This window comes from Sander lucioperca, chromosome 8, assembly GCF_008315115.2.
Source record: "Sander lucioperca isolate FBNREF2018 chromosome 8, SLUC_FBN_1.2, whole genome shotgun sequence".
NCBI classification, from domain to species: Eukaryota; Metazoa; Chordata; class Actinopteri; order Perciformes; family Percidae; genus Sander; species Sander lucioperca.
This window is the reverse complement of record NC_050180.1, coordinates 17,435,226-17,453,523: the sequence shown is the minus strand read 5'-3', so window position 1 is coordinate 17,453,523 and position 18,298 is coordinate 17,435,226. Positions and strand designations below refer to the sequence as shown.

The 18,298-nt window shown below is 41.0% G+C and overlaps 1 protein-coding gene across 3 annotated transcripts in view; it reads left to right on the top strand.

The window, feature by feature from the left end:
- The first annotated feature begins 2,192 nt into the window (after nt 1-2,192).
- Nucleotides 2,193-18,298, top strand: part of arhgef7a (Rho guanine nucleotide exchange factor (GEF) 7a) — a 28,453-nt gene continuing 12,347 nt past the window's right edge. The window contains exons 1-10 of one of the 3 annotated variants that reach the window (XM_031294045.2): nt 2,198-2,398; nt 2,499-2,744; nt 5,652-5,735; nt 10,302-10,386; nt 10,529-10,662; nt 12,727-12,928; nt 15,351-15,439; nt 16,445-16,539; nt 16,741-16,836; nt 17,049-17,171. In XM_031294045.2, coding sequence (XP_031149905.1) covers nt 2,580-2,744; nt 5,652-5,735; nt 10,302-10,386; nt 10,529-10,662; nt 12,727-12,928; nt 15,351-15,439; nt 16,445-16,539; nt 16,741-16,836; nt 17,049-17,171 — 1,073 coding nt within the window. In that variant the 5' untranslated portion in view covers nt 2,198-2,398; nt 2,499-2,579. Of the gene's footprint in view, nt 2,745-5,651; nt 5,736-10,301; nt 10,387-10,528; nt 10,663-12,726; nt 12,929-15,350; nt 15,440-16,444; nt 16,540-16,740; nt 16,837-17,048; nt 17,172-18,298 lie in introns of all 3 variants that reach the window. The other 2 variants (XM_031294053.2, XM_031294035.2) reach the window with 2 other exon arrangements.

The following is an 18,298-nucleotide window of genomic DNA, read 5'->3' as shown; positions in this document are numbered from 1 at the left end:
GAGATGGAGAGGTGTTGGGAGAGAATGAGTGGGCCCAAGCTATGTTGTCCCTGCAGCTTGCTTTGGTTACCATGGAGATTCTAGATTCCTGCAGGTAAAGAGGGAAAAGTAGAAAATTGGGTACCACTTTCTAATAAGACACCCTTCATACAGGCTTATATAAGCTCTAATTTGTGTTTTTCTATGGTTAACAAATCATTTACTAATGCTTCATAGATATAGTTATAAGCTTTTTATAAGCACACCATTTGGGGTTGCCAGGTTGTGAAACATCCCCCAGACTGGTGCTAAAAAGGTGTTGGTAAGCCATTACAAAATACTCAGTTTCTCATTATCTAATAAGCCAACAAGTCTGTGGTTCGAAATGTTAATTTAGTAATTTCTAAACAGAGGTGTACTAGAGAAAAAAAGATAATACTCCAGTAGAGTACAGATACAGCCTTTTAGTACTTAAGTAGAGTAGTGAAGTAGTTCTACTTCGTTACTATACAGCTCTATTTATTATATTATTTTTTTGGTGATTTTCCGCCTTTAATTGATAGGACAGCTAGGTGAGACAGGGGGGAGACATGCAGGAAATCGTCACAGGTCGGACTCGAACCCTGGACCTCTGCGTCAAGGCATAAACCTCTAAGTATATGTGCGCCTGCTCTACCCAATGATCCAACCCGGCCACTAATTTAGGCATTTCTGAAGAAAGTTTACACCTATCTCAATGTTAATAAGTTGTTATAAATGGCTTTTGGTCCAGATGTTCTGCAGCCTTGTCCCAGAATATAAGTGATCGTCTATTGAAGGGCTAAAAAGCAGCATGGATGCAACACTGGATGAGTAGACGATCAGATGGTATACAGTGAGCAGTGAGCCCCACCCTGTGGCCAAAGTGAGAAGTGAAGCTTTATCCTACTACACTGCCAATTCCATGCATTACTGTGATATGTATCATAAATGTTTTATTTTTCCCTTTGCCTCAGGACAAACACAGTGAGAGGGCTGGATTATGTATTCTTGTTTAATAACACCTCGTCAACATGCACTCAGACGCACACAGGCTAGTGAATATGATGATGTGATATGATACGTCTTAGGGCTCCAACTAATGATTCTTTTCATTGTCTGATCAATCTGTCGATTATTTGCTCGATTAATTATGTCAATTAAAAAAAACAGAAAATAGTAATATAATGCTGATCGCAATTTCTTGGAGCGTTGACATATTCATATTGCTTGTTTTGTACAGCCATATGTCCAAAACCCAAATATAATCTGTTTACTATATATGACGAAGAAATGCAGCATATCATCACATTGAGAAGCTGGGACAAGAAAATGTTTGGTATTATTGCTTGAAAAGTGACTCAAACAATTTTGAATTGATTATCAAAACTATTAATTTTTTTCTCGGCTCTAATATGTTGGTTTCTTCCAGATGCTCCAGTTTCCTCCCACAGTCCACAAACATGCAGCTCAGGCTGGATAGAAACTCTAAACTGCTTATAGGTGAGAATGTGTTTGTGTTTTTCACTCTATATGCAGGCTCCAAAGCACGTAGAGGTTGAGATAGAAGAAATATAGAAAAAGAATGGATGAGCTGATATAAGGGACAGCACTCTTTAGCAGTGGTTCCCAACCGTGTTTTGCTTATAAATATATAATGAAAGTATCACAAGAAGAAAGAAATTGAGAAAAGATAAAAGTCAAACATGAGCCTAATTTTGTATTACAGAATTTTTTCTTCTTATTTTCCCATTGTTTTAATGATCTTGTTTAACCCTTCAGATATATTAGTTTGGGAACTACTTCTCTTGGGGTAGACTGAAAGCCATAATAAATAATTCCTCAAAACAGTGATGTTTGAGCATCACTGAGGTATTTTCTGGTTAAAACAGATCATCATGGCTCAGTATTTAAATCCAGCTGTCTTGAATACAGTTCCTTCTGTGTTACCATTTGTTAAATGATGTATTTAAAATGTAGCCAAACGTAAATACAGTGTCATTATTGAAGCTGTGCTCTAACGTGTTTGCTCAGCTGCTTCCCCATTTGAATTGATGCCTTTCCAAAACACAGCAGATAACAGCAGATAGCCTGCGGCATGGTCATAATAAACGGATAAAAAGAGCAGGATATGCAAAACCACGCAGAGAGAAGCCTATTCATGTCATGCTGAAGTGCACAAACAACTGCTTGGACTGGCTTGTCCCTCGTGTGATGTCATCCAATGGATGAGTGGCTGGCGGCTGCGATGCGCATGTATGCAGTCTATTGCCTCAACGCTTCACAGCGAACCGCACTTGACAGCTTGCCAGGTTAGAGGGGGGGGGAAACACACCATTCAAGGGAGGAAACCAGACCTGCTGAATTTCCACCAGCCAGCCGTCAACCGCATCTACCCGAGGTAGAGCAGGGTTTCCCGCAGCCCCTCTCTGTCTCTCTCTCTCATCGACACCTCATGCATCATTTTTGTGGATTAATTATGTTTCTGTTCTAACGCACAGATGACAGCGTAACCGGGGCGATAAGCTGTTCAGATACCCAAATACAGCCGCTTTGTTGAAGAGGATCTGTTGTGACTGGACATGAATTCGGCGGAACAGACGGTTACATGGCTGATTACGCTCGGGGTGCTGGAGTCGCCAAAGAAGACCATCTCGGATCCTGAAGCATTTCTGCAGACCTCCCTGAAAGATGGGGTGGTGTTGTGTCGGCTGCTGGAGCGGCTCAGCCCGGGGTCCACGGAGAAAGTAAGGGCAACATCTAGCCTACTCCGCTCCCCTCTGCATAGCCAACCGCCCGCCCCGTCGGCATACTGTGTGCTGCCAAGATCTGTGAAACCGACGCGGTTTGTTGTCTGGCTTCTCTTTCTGCCCAGTGGCCCATGAGGCGATTTCTTTTGTAGGTCACGGCAGCCCGGGTTATTGTCTGCGAAGACAGCACTGTGTTATGTTATATGGCTGCACATACACGTATGTCAGCGTGTGTACAGAGAAGAAGAAAAGGCCGCTGTTTCCACCGCGTATTGATCTGCTCTAACATCACAGCAAACACAAATTGATTGATCAAATATATTAGGAACTATTAGATCCACTATAGGGTTTTAATAATGAAGGCCTCGAATACGCTTTTAATGCAGGTTTAAGCACTCAACAACGTTATCGTGTGAAGCCCCCGTTTTAAATTTCTCTTTAATCGACGGCGCCGGTTGCGTAGCCAACATGTCAGTGTATATTGATACACACAGTATGATCAGTCAGAGATGACTAGCTATTTGTACGCAGACCACAGCAATAAGAGTGGGCCGCCATTGACTGCAAAGGCACACAGACAGAGATGGACCCTCTCTCCATTTAAAGAAACAGCGCAGTGTTTGTGTCTGTCAATGTATAGCGTCAGCCAGTTTAGAAGGGAGCAATGTTTTCCTCAAAAGAGGCTCAGGGCTGCCTGCACCTTCAAATAAGCGTGAGAAATGTGCCTGTTAAATGGCAAAATGTTCCTCCATTTTTCACCCTCTCACAGTGACGATGGGGTGTTGTTTAATTTCTGAGACATAACCAAATTATGTTTTCTATTTTGCCGTCACAAGAGGATTTGATAGAAGACAGCCTCTTTAAAATACTGTGTTTGAAAGAATCTGTAGCTACTTGAGAAAGGGGAAAACAACTGGGAAATAGGTTCCTTGTCCTGATGGGTGAAAGCCAAATCAGTGTGGTAGGATGATCTAAATTATGTTAAATATGCTGCCATCTCATTTGGGAAAGATTTAACTTGTTTTCTTGACACATAACTGCTAAGAACTTCCAAGACATGACATAACAAAAACTGTCATAGATAAAAAGCCTCTGTCCTGCCCCACAATATGTTAATATTACCAAACTAACTTGATGTGATAACTTCATCCAAATAGTAGCCTAAATAATAGAAACATTTGAGTTACAGTAGTAGTACAAATCTAAATCTCTGGTCAGAGAAGACAGGTTTCTGTAACTCTTAAATTAACTCTGACTAGTGGTCACTTCAATGGAACAACAGAGGCAACAAATGTCTCTAATAGGTCTGAAGAGACAAACTATAAATGGATATATAAACAAAGTGAGCTGATTATAGTAATAATACTATAGCCTTTTTGAGGTTGATGCAGATATTGATATTTGAGAAATCCCAATAGAGATATTTCGGCCAATATTCTACCTAAACAAACACACATTTTTATAAGGATCCCATTAATTTGCTTATAAAACAATTTAGACTAATATACAGTATGTGAGAGGGACATATATAGGCCTAGTTGACAAATAAACTTATCAGTGTCCTCTGGTGGACAAACTATGTAAAGGTGACACCTTAAATTAAATTATATTTTAGGCATATCTGCACTGACATTTCTTGTACTTACCAGCCAACATTTTACACCGATACGATATATCTGAGAAAGGCTATAATTGGCTGATTTGCGCTCCAAATACTACCACCACTACTTCTATTACTAGGCCTACTACTAATATTTTTTTTAAATTTTTCCCATGCCTCGCTTCCCACTTTTCCCCTAACATTTACATGTTGAGCTTCTATAATATTGATCTAAAATCCCTGGGCTAGTTGTTAATTGGCTAGTCATATTGTGCCACTTATCTGGTTCTGTTTTTGCTGAGCAGCACTGTATGTGGACCAGAAGAAAGTGGGAGATGCGGGCCACAGCTGGGTCAGATGTCAGTTGCTATCAGGGTAGATACCAGTGCTATATAGACCAGAGATACTGTATCATGGTATCGTATCATGGTTCTTTCCAATTAGCTAAAATCGGGCCGCTTTGCCTTCCTCACTTGCATCTCTTCTTCGGCTTCTAAGATTTCTCCCAGTTACATTTTGATAGACATATGAGGCATGAAGTGAGGATGGTGGACTTGAGGGCAACATGCATTGCCTCAATTCTCCCTGTATACTTTATCTGCTGGGTCGCTTCTAAATTTCCCAAGAGTATGCAGAGTATCCCAGTATTGCATTATTGATCTGGATCCACAAAGTAAACTAAAGTTACTAGATACATTTAGTGGATTAAAATTACAATATATATATATATATATATATGTGTGTGTATATATATATATATATATATATATATATACTCAGTTGACAGTTAATATTAGGTACACCTAGCTAATATAAATCCCACTTTCATGAAGGTTATAATGTTTTAGAGAGGTGTAAATTCAACTTTATGGTAATGTTGTTGCTATTGTATTGCCTTATAATGTGAGGTGTTTCAAATATTTTGTCCACATCGTTTATTAATAAGGCTTAATTTTGGTCTCAACACTTTTCTTCTTGTTGAAGTAGGTTGTTAAAAAAAAAAAAACAGTGCACATAGGCTACACCAACCTCAGTGGGGATCCCTATTTGTCATAGACAGTATTTGTCAACGTCATTTCCCTCGATCCAATACCACAGCCTCTTCCACTTCCCTGCTGCGGCATCAGCGTTCAGCCTCCCCGGAGTGATAGGCCCACTGCTAACACACACTGTAGAATGCGTGTCGAGAGAGACTAGAGAGATTTGAGGGGTTGATGAACTCACAGAAAACCGCAGTGTGAAAACCAAGAAACCTGCAGCGTGAACTGGAAGTTTATCTCTAACCAGCGTTTCCGTCTTTCCAGATTTACCAAGAACCGAAGAACGACGGCGAGTGCCTGTGCAACATAAAGGAGTTTCTCAAGGGCTGCACATCGTTTCGCGTCGAGGTAAGTACCTTCTCAGATCTTTGCTTATCTTGGGTTTGTACCACACCCGTCCGCATAGTATAACACCGAGAGTTGTTGTTTGGAATTGAACGTTAATGAGGAGACACTGATACAATAAACAATGGGTTCATGGAGTGGACACGGACGGAGACCCTTACAGAGGGAGGAGGAATGAACTACAAGCCGAGAACAATCGCCCATCGTCCGGTTGAGTGAGATTTGCTCGTCCGTTCAGTGGCGATACATTTGCAACATTTTGGCAACCTCAAGTAACTCAAATTGATAAAACTATTGCATTGTAGCGTGCTCACAGTTCCTGCTTAGGTTTTGAAGCGCCTGATGTTTACGCTTTGTAATTAATGCAGAGCTTTGTCCTCGGGCTCATGCGTGGCTTTATTGTCACCACCACCGTTTCACACTAGCCCTTTTAAAAAAATGTTTTGTTAAGAACAACTTTTTGTAGCTATGAACAACATAAGGGGCATGGTTATGTAAGTATATCTTGTTCTAACTTGGTAATTACAGTCTTATTATTGTCTTATAATTATAAGGTGTAAAGTCTAAACATGTCCTCAGATCAAGTGCCTCACCCTTGCAGGGCTATATATCAATATTTGGGTAGGTTCTAGTTATGGTTAGTGAGAATAACTCCATAATCTTTAGCGAATGGAGGACAGCGTGTTGTTTAAGGCTGCATAGAAGGGTCATTGAACCACCCTAGTTTGACAATACAACTCAGTGTTCCTCAGCATTGCCTCTGCTTAATGAGTCTGCAGCCACTGGACAAGAGGTGGAGATGGGGTGAGACAGAGCACTGTCATATTAAGTGTATAAAACATGCCTTTTAGTATTTACAGACAGCTGAAATGTCAAGGAAGCAAAATACATCTGCCATGATTGTATTGGAAAAGGCCTCTGTTTGTTTTGGCTCACAACAGGGACAGGCTCTGGCAGTGTTGAGCAATAATCTGCAGTTATGGTAACAAATAGTCGTATTCCCCATCATAAACACTCTTTTATGTCATGCTGACTTGTGCCATCTCTGGTGGAGATGCTGTGCTCAATACCATCACAATTTCCCCCCCCTCCCCCCCTCCCCCCACACTATCTTAGGTCCTTGTTTGCGTGCAAGAGTGTGTTCAAATATATGTGACTTTTTTTGAGTGAAGCGGACAGAGCAGGATTACAGTAGTTTGGGACATGGCAGTCCTTCCGCTCACCATTTGTGGAGCAAAGATGGCTCTTCTCCAGAGCCCAGAGCACTGCTGGCTCTGACCCCAGGTAGCTGTGGCTGCAGATTAGTGCAGTAGCTGCTTGCACAAGAAGACAGACAGGTAGATGCTGTGCTTTCGTAGTCTTGACCTACCTCTTTTAAATGCAGTTAAGCTGGGTGTTTGGCTGAACATCAACAATGCTAGCCTTGCTGTGTTTGTTCTCTTTTAGATATAGTTTGGATTCCTCATGCAGATTAGACACTCAAGACCATGTCTCACATTTAGTCAGCTGCTGTTACTGACCCTTAACCCCAAATGTATTTGACCACAGGAAGTGATCATTACAGTTCCCATGACCCCACTGGTCCTTGTCTACCCTGTCTACCCTGAGAATAATCACAGATCCATCTGTCTCAATTAATGGGAGACTTTGAATCCATTGCATTCAAAAATGAAAACAAGAAAAGGCTGTTGTATAGCTATCACATTAGACATATAATGCTGTTTGAGGTATTTGGCCACTGACATATTTTTTATTAAGTAAAATAGAGAAAAACGCCCATCAAAATTATCAGAGCCGATGTGAAATCTTTAAATGTGTTGTTCAGTCTGAAATAATATTTAACACAGAAAAACAGCAAATCTTAACATCTTGGGTGCTGGAACCAGAGAATATTTGCCACTTTTGCTTGATTAAATGACTGTATGACAATTAAACGATTATCAAAATGGTCACTGATTAACTGATAAATTGACTGAGCTGGCTCTTTACTCAAGCAGTTTGGATTTGGATTTAAGTAATGGCCATGAGGTAATTAAAGGCATATTTATATTTAGATGAAAATCCTTTGCAGTGAGTGACTTGCTAATGTCTGTGACCCATAGACATCATCTTCACCAGAGCTACACCGATACATTTGCCCGGTCGATGCATCAAATCAGATTTAGTAATTTATCAAATATTGATATTGGCCTCAAAAGTCCAGTATCGGTGGGGCTATAATCTTCACTTCTTGCTTGTCAGTGGGAGTTTTGTCTTCAGGAACTGAAACACATGATCAGTTGGATTGGGGTCGGCTGACTTACTTGGCCGGTAAAGAATATCCCACAGTATTTGGCCTTAAAGAAAGCTGCTTGGCTGCCTTGTCTGTATGTTTAGGATCATCATTGTCCTGTTACATTGTCCTAAAATTGGGAAAGTGCTGTCAACCCTATATGGATGTGAACACCCTTAAAAGTCAGCACTTTAGACCCATTGTTTTATTTCAATCCAGTGTCATTGTCTAAATACATACTGTATGTATTCTTAACTCGCTCAATGTAGCCAGTTGTACATACTTGTGTACGCAGAATCATTAATATTTCAATATCATTTTAAGCAATCTCTTACGAAGTAGTCTGATATGTAACCATATCCCATTAACTGTAGTGTACACGGAGTACTTGGTAGTAATACCCTATAAATAAATACTCATTTTCTCAATCATGACAAGTGTAGGTGCAGTTCCCCACTTTGTTGTAGTAGCTGAGTCACAGAGGGGTGTTGCACTATTGGCTAAGCCTACTTTGAGGGATCATTACCGAACTGTAATGTGGTGGCCTAACGGACATGTCAAAGCCTGTTATGTTCAATATTTCCATTAGGGCTGGGCAATACATCGATATTTTAATATGATACTAGATATCGTCTTCGATTTTGTAATATCATAATATGGTGAGTGTTGCCTTTTCCTGGTTTTAAAGGCTGCATTAGAGTTAAATGATGTAATTCTCTGAACTTACCAGACCGTTCTAACTGTTCTATTATTTGCCTTTACCCACTTAGTCATTAAATCAACATTTCTGATGATTATTTATCAAAAATCTCATTGTGCAAATAACATTTTCTTAAAGCACCAATTGTCAACCCTACAATATCTTCGCAATATCGACATTGAGGTATTTGTTCAAGAATATCGTGATATTTGATTTTCTCCATATCGCCCAGCTCTAATTTCCATGTATGAATGTTTGATTTAGATCCTACATCGTGTTTCACTGTGACCACTGGTAACTTTTTTTTTCTAATGGAGAATCTGTTAAATTGACTTTTAAGTTGGAGGAAGAACCAAACTTTTGCAGTTATCGTGTGAAAGAAAAGTTAAGTACAAATACTGAAGGTTAGTTGTAGTTTCAGTCCCTGTGGAAGTATTGGCGGGTGAGGAAGAGGGTCCTTCCACATGAATGTTCCTTAAGGACAGCAAGTCTTCCACTAGCTTGTAACAAATACACACACATATACCCTCTTTTACATAAATACACTCTTGCAAACGCATCATTCACATAATCCCTGAGGACATATCTGCAATCAGAGCGGAAGATTCAAGAGACTCATATCTCACAGTCCCTCGCCCTCAGTATAACTGAAGCGAGAGTAACTAATCAAATAAAGCCGTTACACAGGAAGAGCGACAACAACTACAGTCATCAACAGAGATACAATCACTGCCATTCATAGTAACCAAGAGGCTAGTGAGTGTCGCACTGACAGTGATACAGACCATGCTGTATGTGTACACTTTTACTAAAGTTAAAGTAGAAGGCTGGCATTATTGAAATTTTTTTATTGTCAACAAATCCCATGGAAAAAAACAAAGCCATCAATGCATTAGTCTGTTTCTCAATACTTTCTGACCTTCCTGCCCTGTCTGTGACACAAATAGCGTTCACATCAACATTCAAGTCGTGTGGGAAACTCTTCTCTGAAACGTCTGATATATCCGACTACACTTGATGTTACAAAATGCAGTTTCTGTGTTCAGTGTCTGGACTCTGATATCAGATCACTGGTCTTTGCATTTAAACTTGGTATTAATAAGAGTTTGCGTTATCTTGATTCTGGCCACATTGTTTTTGGATTGCAATATGCAAATTAGCTCTATATATAGCCAAACTTTGGTTATGCAGGAACTACTTGTCAGTAGCATAAATTCATTGTTGGCTTTGGTATTTTCATGGGATTTGTTGGCAATCCTTTGATGCTCTTGTATGAAGGGAACTCAGCTTCTGTCAGTGTCTTTTGTAATGCACATAATGCAGTATGGTAGAACGCTGTAAGCAGTGTCTGATTGCAGCTGCAGATGTATCTGTGCCTGCTGAGCTTGTGTGTTTCGTCCACAACTTCTGTCAAAGATAACAAGTTATCGATTGACTGCTCAGCGCTGGCAGTGTGAGTGATGACACAGTCCTACTGTCCTACTGTGCTACTGTGCTGAAATTAGCGTTTAGCTTTAAAAGGGAAATAGCTTGCTGATGGCTCTCTCACGCTCATGTTCTTCATGTCCTCCCTCTCTCTGTCCTCTCTCACCCACAGCCGTTTGAGGCCAGTGACCTGCTGCTAGGACTGAACTTCTCAAAGGTGCTTAGCAGTCTGGTCTCTCTCAATAAAGTGACTGCAGGTGAGTCAAATGATGTGCAAAGTGTGTGAGTAATATGATGTGTGTGGGTGTTTTATGAAAGACAGGCAAGTAGTCATGAGTTTGTGGGCGCTGACTGCAGATAACAGGTCTGGTGTATTTATATTTTGCCCTTTCTGCCCAGATATCGGCGTGGGCAGTGACTCAGTGTGTGCCCGACACTCATCTGCCCATCGCATAAAGTCGTTTGAGTCGCTATCCTCTCAGGCTTCACTGAGCCGATCCTCCAAGCTGCTGCACAACCAGTTTCGCAGTCTGGTAAGGTCAACACTCACTAACAGCACAGTTTAGGAACACTGTAGTCTATATCCACAACGTTCCACTTCCGGGATTGCTCTCGTTCTGCCGTAAATTCCGCCATTACCTTCCGCTTTCTTTGTGTTGGAATTTTAAACTCTGGTCGATTTATGAGGACTATGGTTAACTGCTCCTCAGATCTCTGCAGGGTAAATCCAGACAGCTAGCTAGACTGATCTGTTGAATCTGAGTTTTCTATTGCACGACTAAAATAACCTTTGAACGTTCACATGTTCCACCAAAACAAGTTCCTTCCCGAGGCTATTTTGCAGTGGCACCGTGGCTCCGTTTTCTCCCATCCCAGATTGCTGTGTGGAATAGCCAGACCCTCCTCTGCAGCGCTGTGGAGGAAGGTCTGGTAATGCGTGACTATTGATTGGCTTATTAGTTATTGTTTTTTTGTGAACAGGGGCAAATTGAGCCTGAAAATTTGGGTATGAAGATAAGCGAAAGGTTATAATAGAGATAGTGTTAAGTGTTTGACTGGAAATTAGAATTTAAAAAAGCAGCGTTGAGCCACTGGTTTGTGTTCAAATATTTGTTTAATTTTAAGCAATATCTTATATTATAAAGACTGGGTGTACCATGCAGGAAAAGAACTGTATGCTTTGTTGTGTACATGTTTTATTAGATCATGAGTCAGTTTATGTACACCCAGGTCTATTTACATAGGTAAACACATGTTGTTAACCCACCTCCGCAGCGCTGTGGAGGTGGGTCTGGCAATGTGAGACTAGGAACACAGTAGATCTGGTCCACTGAAAAGATTCACACAATAACATTAACACCTGTCCAATATAATGCAATACAAAGCAACAGATATGCAGTGCATACTACCTTTGTAAAGCGTGTAATGTACCGTTTTTGATTACACTGTGTCAGAGAGCAATTGAGTAGATATTTGAGTTCACAGTTTGTATTTTGTTGTCCGTGGTTATAAGACATAAGTATGTAATGATAAATAGATTGTTAAAGGTCTTGCACAACCACACAGGTGTTTTCTGTTATTGCATTAGTGCAGCAGCCTGAGCAGCACTATGACAAATGATTAATAATGAATGAAAATGAGATTGAACAACTAAGAGTTCCTTAAATGCACAAATTCAGGAACAATGACATTCAAGAAGACAGAATAAGAGGTGTCTTTAAACCAGCATGTTTCCCCAAAATAAAAATAAAAACTACAGTTGTAGTTTATGCTCTCTGTGATGATGTTAGTCATACCTGTCTGTTGCAACTCATGTATAGATTGCAGGAAGACAGCAAGAACTGCAGTCACAGTGGAATTTGGTTTTGGTTGCAATATGGTGAAATCTCCGAGGGATGGAAATAATGAGCAATGAATGTTAAACAATATTAGTTGAGTTTGTTTAACAAACCAGATGGAAACTCTTCTTGTTGTCACTTTTCTTCCCACTACAGCGTGATTTATGCTTCTGCGTTAAATCTACGCCGTGGCTACGTACGTAGGTACGTGGAGACACGGACCCTACACCGAACCCTACGCCTGACGTGCACCTCTCGAAAAATGTAACTACACATCGCAGCGATGCATGTCGCTCAACTGTGGCATGGTAGCGTTGCGTTTCCCCTGACTCATTTCCAGCTTCTCCTCCATAAAAAACATGAAATCAAGGAGAGGGTTAACCTTTCCTGCTACAGATTTCCCACCATGGTCAGAAAGCACAGGGGAGACACTTTTGTTTCTCTCTAGAGTCGCTACTCGCTCCGAAGCTAATCAACATCACTCTCTCACTCGCTCAACCACATACTCCCCCCACACACACACTCCGGCCCTGCTAAGAGATCGACGCACACACCAACGCACAAGTATAAACTTCAGGCCATGTAGGCTACGGCGAAAGCTCTGCGTGGAGCCTCCGCACAACCATAAATCACGCTTAACTTTACATCTCTTCCATATAAACTGTCCCCATCACTCTTTCATCTTCTGACTGTTTCTGCTCATTTTTTCTTTTGCCTCTCACGCTCTCACCTTGGTGACATCCTTCCGTCGTTCTTCAGGACATGTCAGAAAACAGCGGACAGCAGCTGCTGGTGAGGGCGCGTTTCAACTTCCAGCAGAACAACGAGGATGAGCTCACTTTTGATAAGGGTGATATCATCGGCGTGACTCGTCAGGAGGATGGCGGCTGGTGGGAGGGGATGCTTAATGGCAGGACTGGGTGGTTTCCTAGCAACTATGTCCGCGAGATCAAAGGCTCTGGTAGGTAACTCATCTACCTCTGTAAGACATTTCAACATTAATACAGCAGTGTAGTAATTCACAGCATTATCTTATATTTGTTCCAACATCATTTAAATAGGTCCTCCTCTACTGCATGTGTCTGTGAATAATCACAGAGCAGCTTGAGAGATTGAGTAGTTTTCTAAACAGATGTTTCGCATCACACATCACATCACAGTTGCTATTGTCATTGCCATTCCATCTGGCCTTGCGACAGTAACACAGCCCAACATCTGTTGCTTCTCAGGTCCTGCTGGGATCTGCTGTTTTTCCCCTTGTAAAACAGGTTGATTTGCCATTTGGCAAGAGGTGGCAGCTTAAAATCTGATCCTCTGTTTGACTGACATTTAGTTATTCAAATTTATTCACAGTTTAATGATTATATTTGGTTATTGTAAGACCAAACTATAAAATACAACAAAATGTTCATGTGAGAAAAGCAAGAAAAACAGCAATATGAATAAGAATAAAACAATAATATGAGTAGGGATAAGATGCTCAGCAATGCTAAGATGTGACGAGGGGAAAAGAGGACAAAACAGGACGAAATAGTGCTGCTGAAGCAAGTAATATTGAGCTATTGTTATTTTTTTCTCAGTAAATATTATTGTAAGTGCAAATTTGCATGCCTGATGTGGATTTACTGTGGATATGAAGCAGTGTAAAGACGTTTTGTGCTTTAGACACGCAATAAAACGACAGCTGTTATTTGTAGCCAATAGCTGTAAATACCTTTATGCAGCTAATTATATTTGTAGTTTCTGATTTTGGAAGGAGTAGCGTTGGGTTGAAAACTCTGGAGTCTTTTAACTGATTTTCTTAACTGATTTAAAGCCATGTCAGCACTCATCCACAGATAATTTTGGAAGTCATTTGTAGCAGTAATATTATTTACATATAAAATCAATTTGAATGGATAAGGCCAAAAAAACTCCTATTGGTCCACGTTTGTATATTTAATATTTCATGCATAAATTACTCTACTAGGCTCAGTATTCATTGAAAATGCTTATTTTCACGTCTCATTAGATGTAATGCTCGGTAGAAGTATGTGCCCTAAGGCCCAGATCAGACAGACCACGTTTTAGCAGCCTGGGTTGGCTTTTTGTAATTGTTTTTTAATAAGTGTGCAGCTTTTTGCTCGCTGCAACTCAGATCAGAAAAAACGCCCAACGTCATTTAACTTCACAGCAAAATGTTGGCTAAGGACAGGTGATTCGATGGTTGCCAAGCAAGAATAACAAAAAGACGCGACTGGTCTGATCGGGGCATCTTCAACATAAAAGGCAGTGCAGTGCACCTCGCATTTGTCTGATCATGGCCTAAAGGCCTTTTTATGCTTCTGTGTAGAATCGACGGCGTACCCCCGCAGACCCCTCTGCGTCTACGCCAGACCCTATGCCGTAGCCTGATGTGCACCTCTCGATAAAAATGTAACTACACGTCGCTCGGCCGTGGCTTGGTAGCGTTGCATTTCCCCTGACTCATTTCCTGGTTCTCTTTCTCCATAAACAACATGAAATCAAGGAGAGGGTTAACTTTTCCTGCTACAGATTTCCCACCGTGGTCAGAAAACACAGGGGAGACACTTTGTTTCTCGCACTATGACTCTAGAGTCAGTACTCGCTCCGAAGCTAATCACACTCTCACTTCTCCCTCGCTCTAACACACTCTCCCCACACACACACATGCCGGCTCGACGCACACATCAGCGCACAAGTATAAACATCAGGCCACTTACGTAGGCTACGGCGAAAGCTCTGCGTGGAGCCTGCGCAGAACCATAAAACGGCCTTGAGTCTGCATTCACACAGCCTGCGTCAGTCATCAGACGGTGTGGCAAAAACGCAGGTATTTCCATTCATTTTGAAAAGGGGTAGTGTGTTTAGGCTGCGGCAGGCTTCGCCGCAGGGTGGACAAAAAATTTAAGTTTTGGAGAAACGCAACCCCATGTCACGCTGTGGTGGCCAATCATGTAATCCGCGATCAGTCTTGTCGGTGTGTTTAGAGGCGGTGTTAGAGTCCTGTACAGTTAACAGTAAACATCAGTGCCTCTATCGCTGCCACAAGAAAGTTTTAAAACACAAAACACAAGCACTGAACTGCCTAGGAGTTTGTCAGCTGAATGTCTGCCAAACAGCAAAGCACGGCTGATCTGTCTCGCTTGTCTCTTTTCTTTCTCCGTGAAATGAAGCTGCCTTCAAGCGTGGTCGGAAACGTCGAGATCTATAAACAATCTGACAGAAAACAGTAACTGTGAAATATAAAGTCTACTTGTGCTACATTGAGGGGTTAAAGAACACAACAGGACGTCACACAAATGGGCTGTTTCAGTGACACTCCCACACACTGTTTTTGGTCTGAATAGGACCTAATTCATTTCTTTTGTCTCTGGCTGCAGACAAACAAGTGTCACCCAAGTCTGGCACTCTTAAGAGCCCACCTAAAGGCTTTGACACCTCTGCAATCAGCAAGACGTACTATAACTTGGTAAGGACTTGCTTTCCCACTTCTCTGTCTCTCCTTTCTCCATTAACATCATGTTGAAATGTAAGGATTCTGTCTCTGATCTTTCAATGATGCTTGGTTTTTATCTGTGCCTGTATCTATGATTTTTCCATTAAGCATTTGTAAATTATCTTGCCTGAATGCAATTTCATGGAGTACCAGGATAAAATGTAGCTGATCTCCTAAACCACAGCTCTCTTTAACCATTGACATACTTTCTTACCTCTAAATGTCTGTATCGTAGCTGAGGGCAGGTGTGGTTTGCCTGCTCTCTGTCATCATATTTGCATGATGAGCAAAGTGATTGTTTTCTCTCTCTCTCTCTCTCTCTATCACACACACACACACACACACACACACACACACACACGCACGCAGACACTGCTTTCAAACGTGGGATGATTACTGTTATTTGGACAGTTATTTTGGTCTGTTTATTTGGTTCTCTCAGCTGGCTGTAGGTAACTGTTTAAGTAGGACTGATATTGTCAATTAGTCAGCAAGTCTCACCCTCCTCATATGAAAGAGATGATGCAATATGCTTCATTACAATTCATTATATACAGTAGTTGATCAATGTCACTCTGTTCATCAGTAGGGAAACCATGACTTTTTGCTATATTCTTATCAGATACAAAGTATATGCTTGCATGACTGAATACATGAATGTAATGTGAAAATCATCAGTTATGTGGCTCACCTTCTGAACCTGTGTTGTGAATCACTCCATATTTTTCACTACGCACACAATACATACACAAAATTTAAAAACTCTGAAGCAAATCTTGTGCATACAGTATATAGCACACTCTTTAGGTGTCTGAATTGGATAGAAGAAACATTTACATTATAACATTTACATGTTATAAAGTTTCCATGGATTTATACCACAATTTGTGGCACTAACTACACTACTAAACTACAATGAAACTGTAATAAAATGACTGTATCAAAAAACAGAGCTGTTTTTTTCTGTTTCTATTGTAGGTGTTGCAGAACATTTTAGAAACAGAGACAGAATATTCCAAGGACCTTCAGAGCCTCCTGACGAACTACCTGCGACCTCTTCAGAGCATTGACAAGTACGACTCATTTACACATAAAACTCAATAAAACTAGAACCTGATTATTTGAGCACGATTGTTGTATAACAGGAACCTGGATCAATCAGATTTTGTACACCTCCCTAACAACAAATCTGGGTTGAGTACTTGACTTTCTTTTGCACGTCACTGAATTTGTTGTCACCATTTTGTTCTACCCATCCTGTCTTTTTCTTGCAGACTGAGCAGCTCAGACGTGGCTCTGATTCTGGGAAACCTTGAGGAGATCAGCACCTTCCAGCAGATGCTCGTCCAATCGCTGGAAGAGTGCACCAAGTTAGTCCCTCCCCGCACACACAGCCCCTCTGCAGCAGCATCCTCCTCACTGTTTCATAATAAGCAGAGGGACATCTAGTGTCTAGCTGACTGTACTACAGGGATGTTGGATTAAACAATAGACTAGGGAATTTGTCATATATTGTGGTACTTTTGGCCTGTGGCACACATACACATTCCATATACTTATACATATACTTTTTTGTCTTCAGGCTTCCGGAGAGCCAGCAAAGGGTAGGAGGCTTCTTCCTCAACCTCATGCCACAGATGAAGGCTCTTTATGTCGGTTACTGCTCCAACCACCCCTCTGCAGTTAATTTGCTCACCCAGCACAGGTACGTTTATACATCAACTACATTTAGTTTTATTTTAAAGTCTTTTAAACCTGTTTTCATGCAGCATGAAGAATAATAGGGCTTTCATGTTACCTACACAGGGAAACAGCTGTTTGTGACAGCTTGTATTGGAAAAGGGACTTGTTTATGGCTGCAACTAACGATTATTTTAATAAATTAAATTAATCTGATTAATCTGTCGATTATTTTTTCGATTAATCGATGAATCGAATAAAAAACAAAAAAACATTAATTTACATCAACTCAATACATACTTACATACATGTTGTTTTAGTTAATAGTTGTGTAAAGGTAAGTAACCCAAAGAGCAGATACAGACCACACACACACACGCACGCACGCACGCACGCACGCACGCACGCACGCACGCACGCACGCACGCACGCACGCACGCACACACGCACACACACACACACACACACACACACACACACACGTTCACTTGAAGGTTATTCATTAAATTATTACCATCATTGTAGTAAGTTCAAGTTAAGTTCATTTGTACACCACATTTAAACACAGCTTAAGATGATCAAGTGCTATAAAAGAACTTTAAAATGAAATTAAAAAGTACAACACACACAAATATATACGCCAACAATAACGGATATGGGACAAAGCACAGAATATATACACGACAATAGATTGAAAAATCAAAAAAGGCGAGTGAATAAAAACGTGTCTTTAGTCCTGCCTGCTTTACTACTGTTATTAGCGAGCTAACGCTAGCTTGTCATGCTAGTCAAGCTGGATAACGAGTAAACACCACACCAGCACCAGAAGAGGGACGTTACGTTCCTCACTTCAGAATGGAACAAAAGTAGGATTGTGTAGTGACTTTACCCTGTTGTTGAACTCCCTTCCTCCTCATCAAGGACTCCAACATGTTTACGTTTTAGGTGCTGACTCATCACCGTGGTGCGCCCGTGCCATGCCGTGTCGCTTTTGCTTATCTTGCAATTAACACGTTTTCGATTTATTTAGTGTGAAATGCCCACACGTTGGATGACTTAGGTCGTACTGATTTCTCTGCCTCCGCCATGTGTTTCAGAACAACGTTACGGGTCTGTCCGGTCTCTCTCCGTATTTCCTCTACCCCCGCTCTG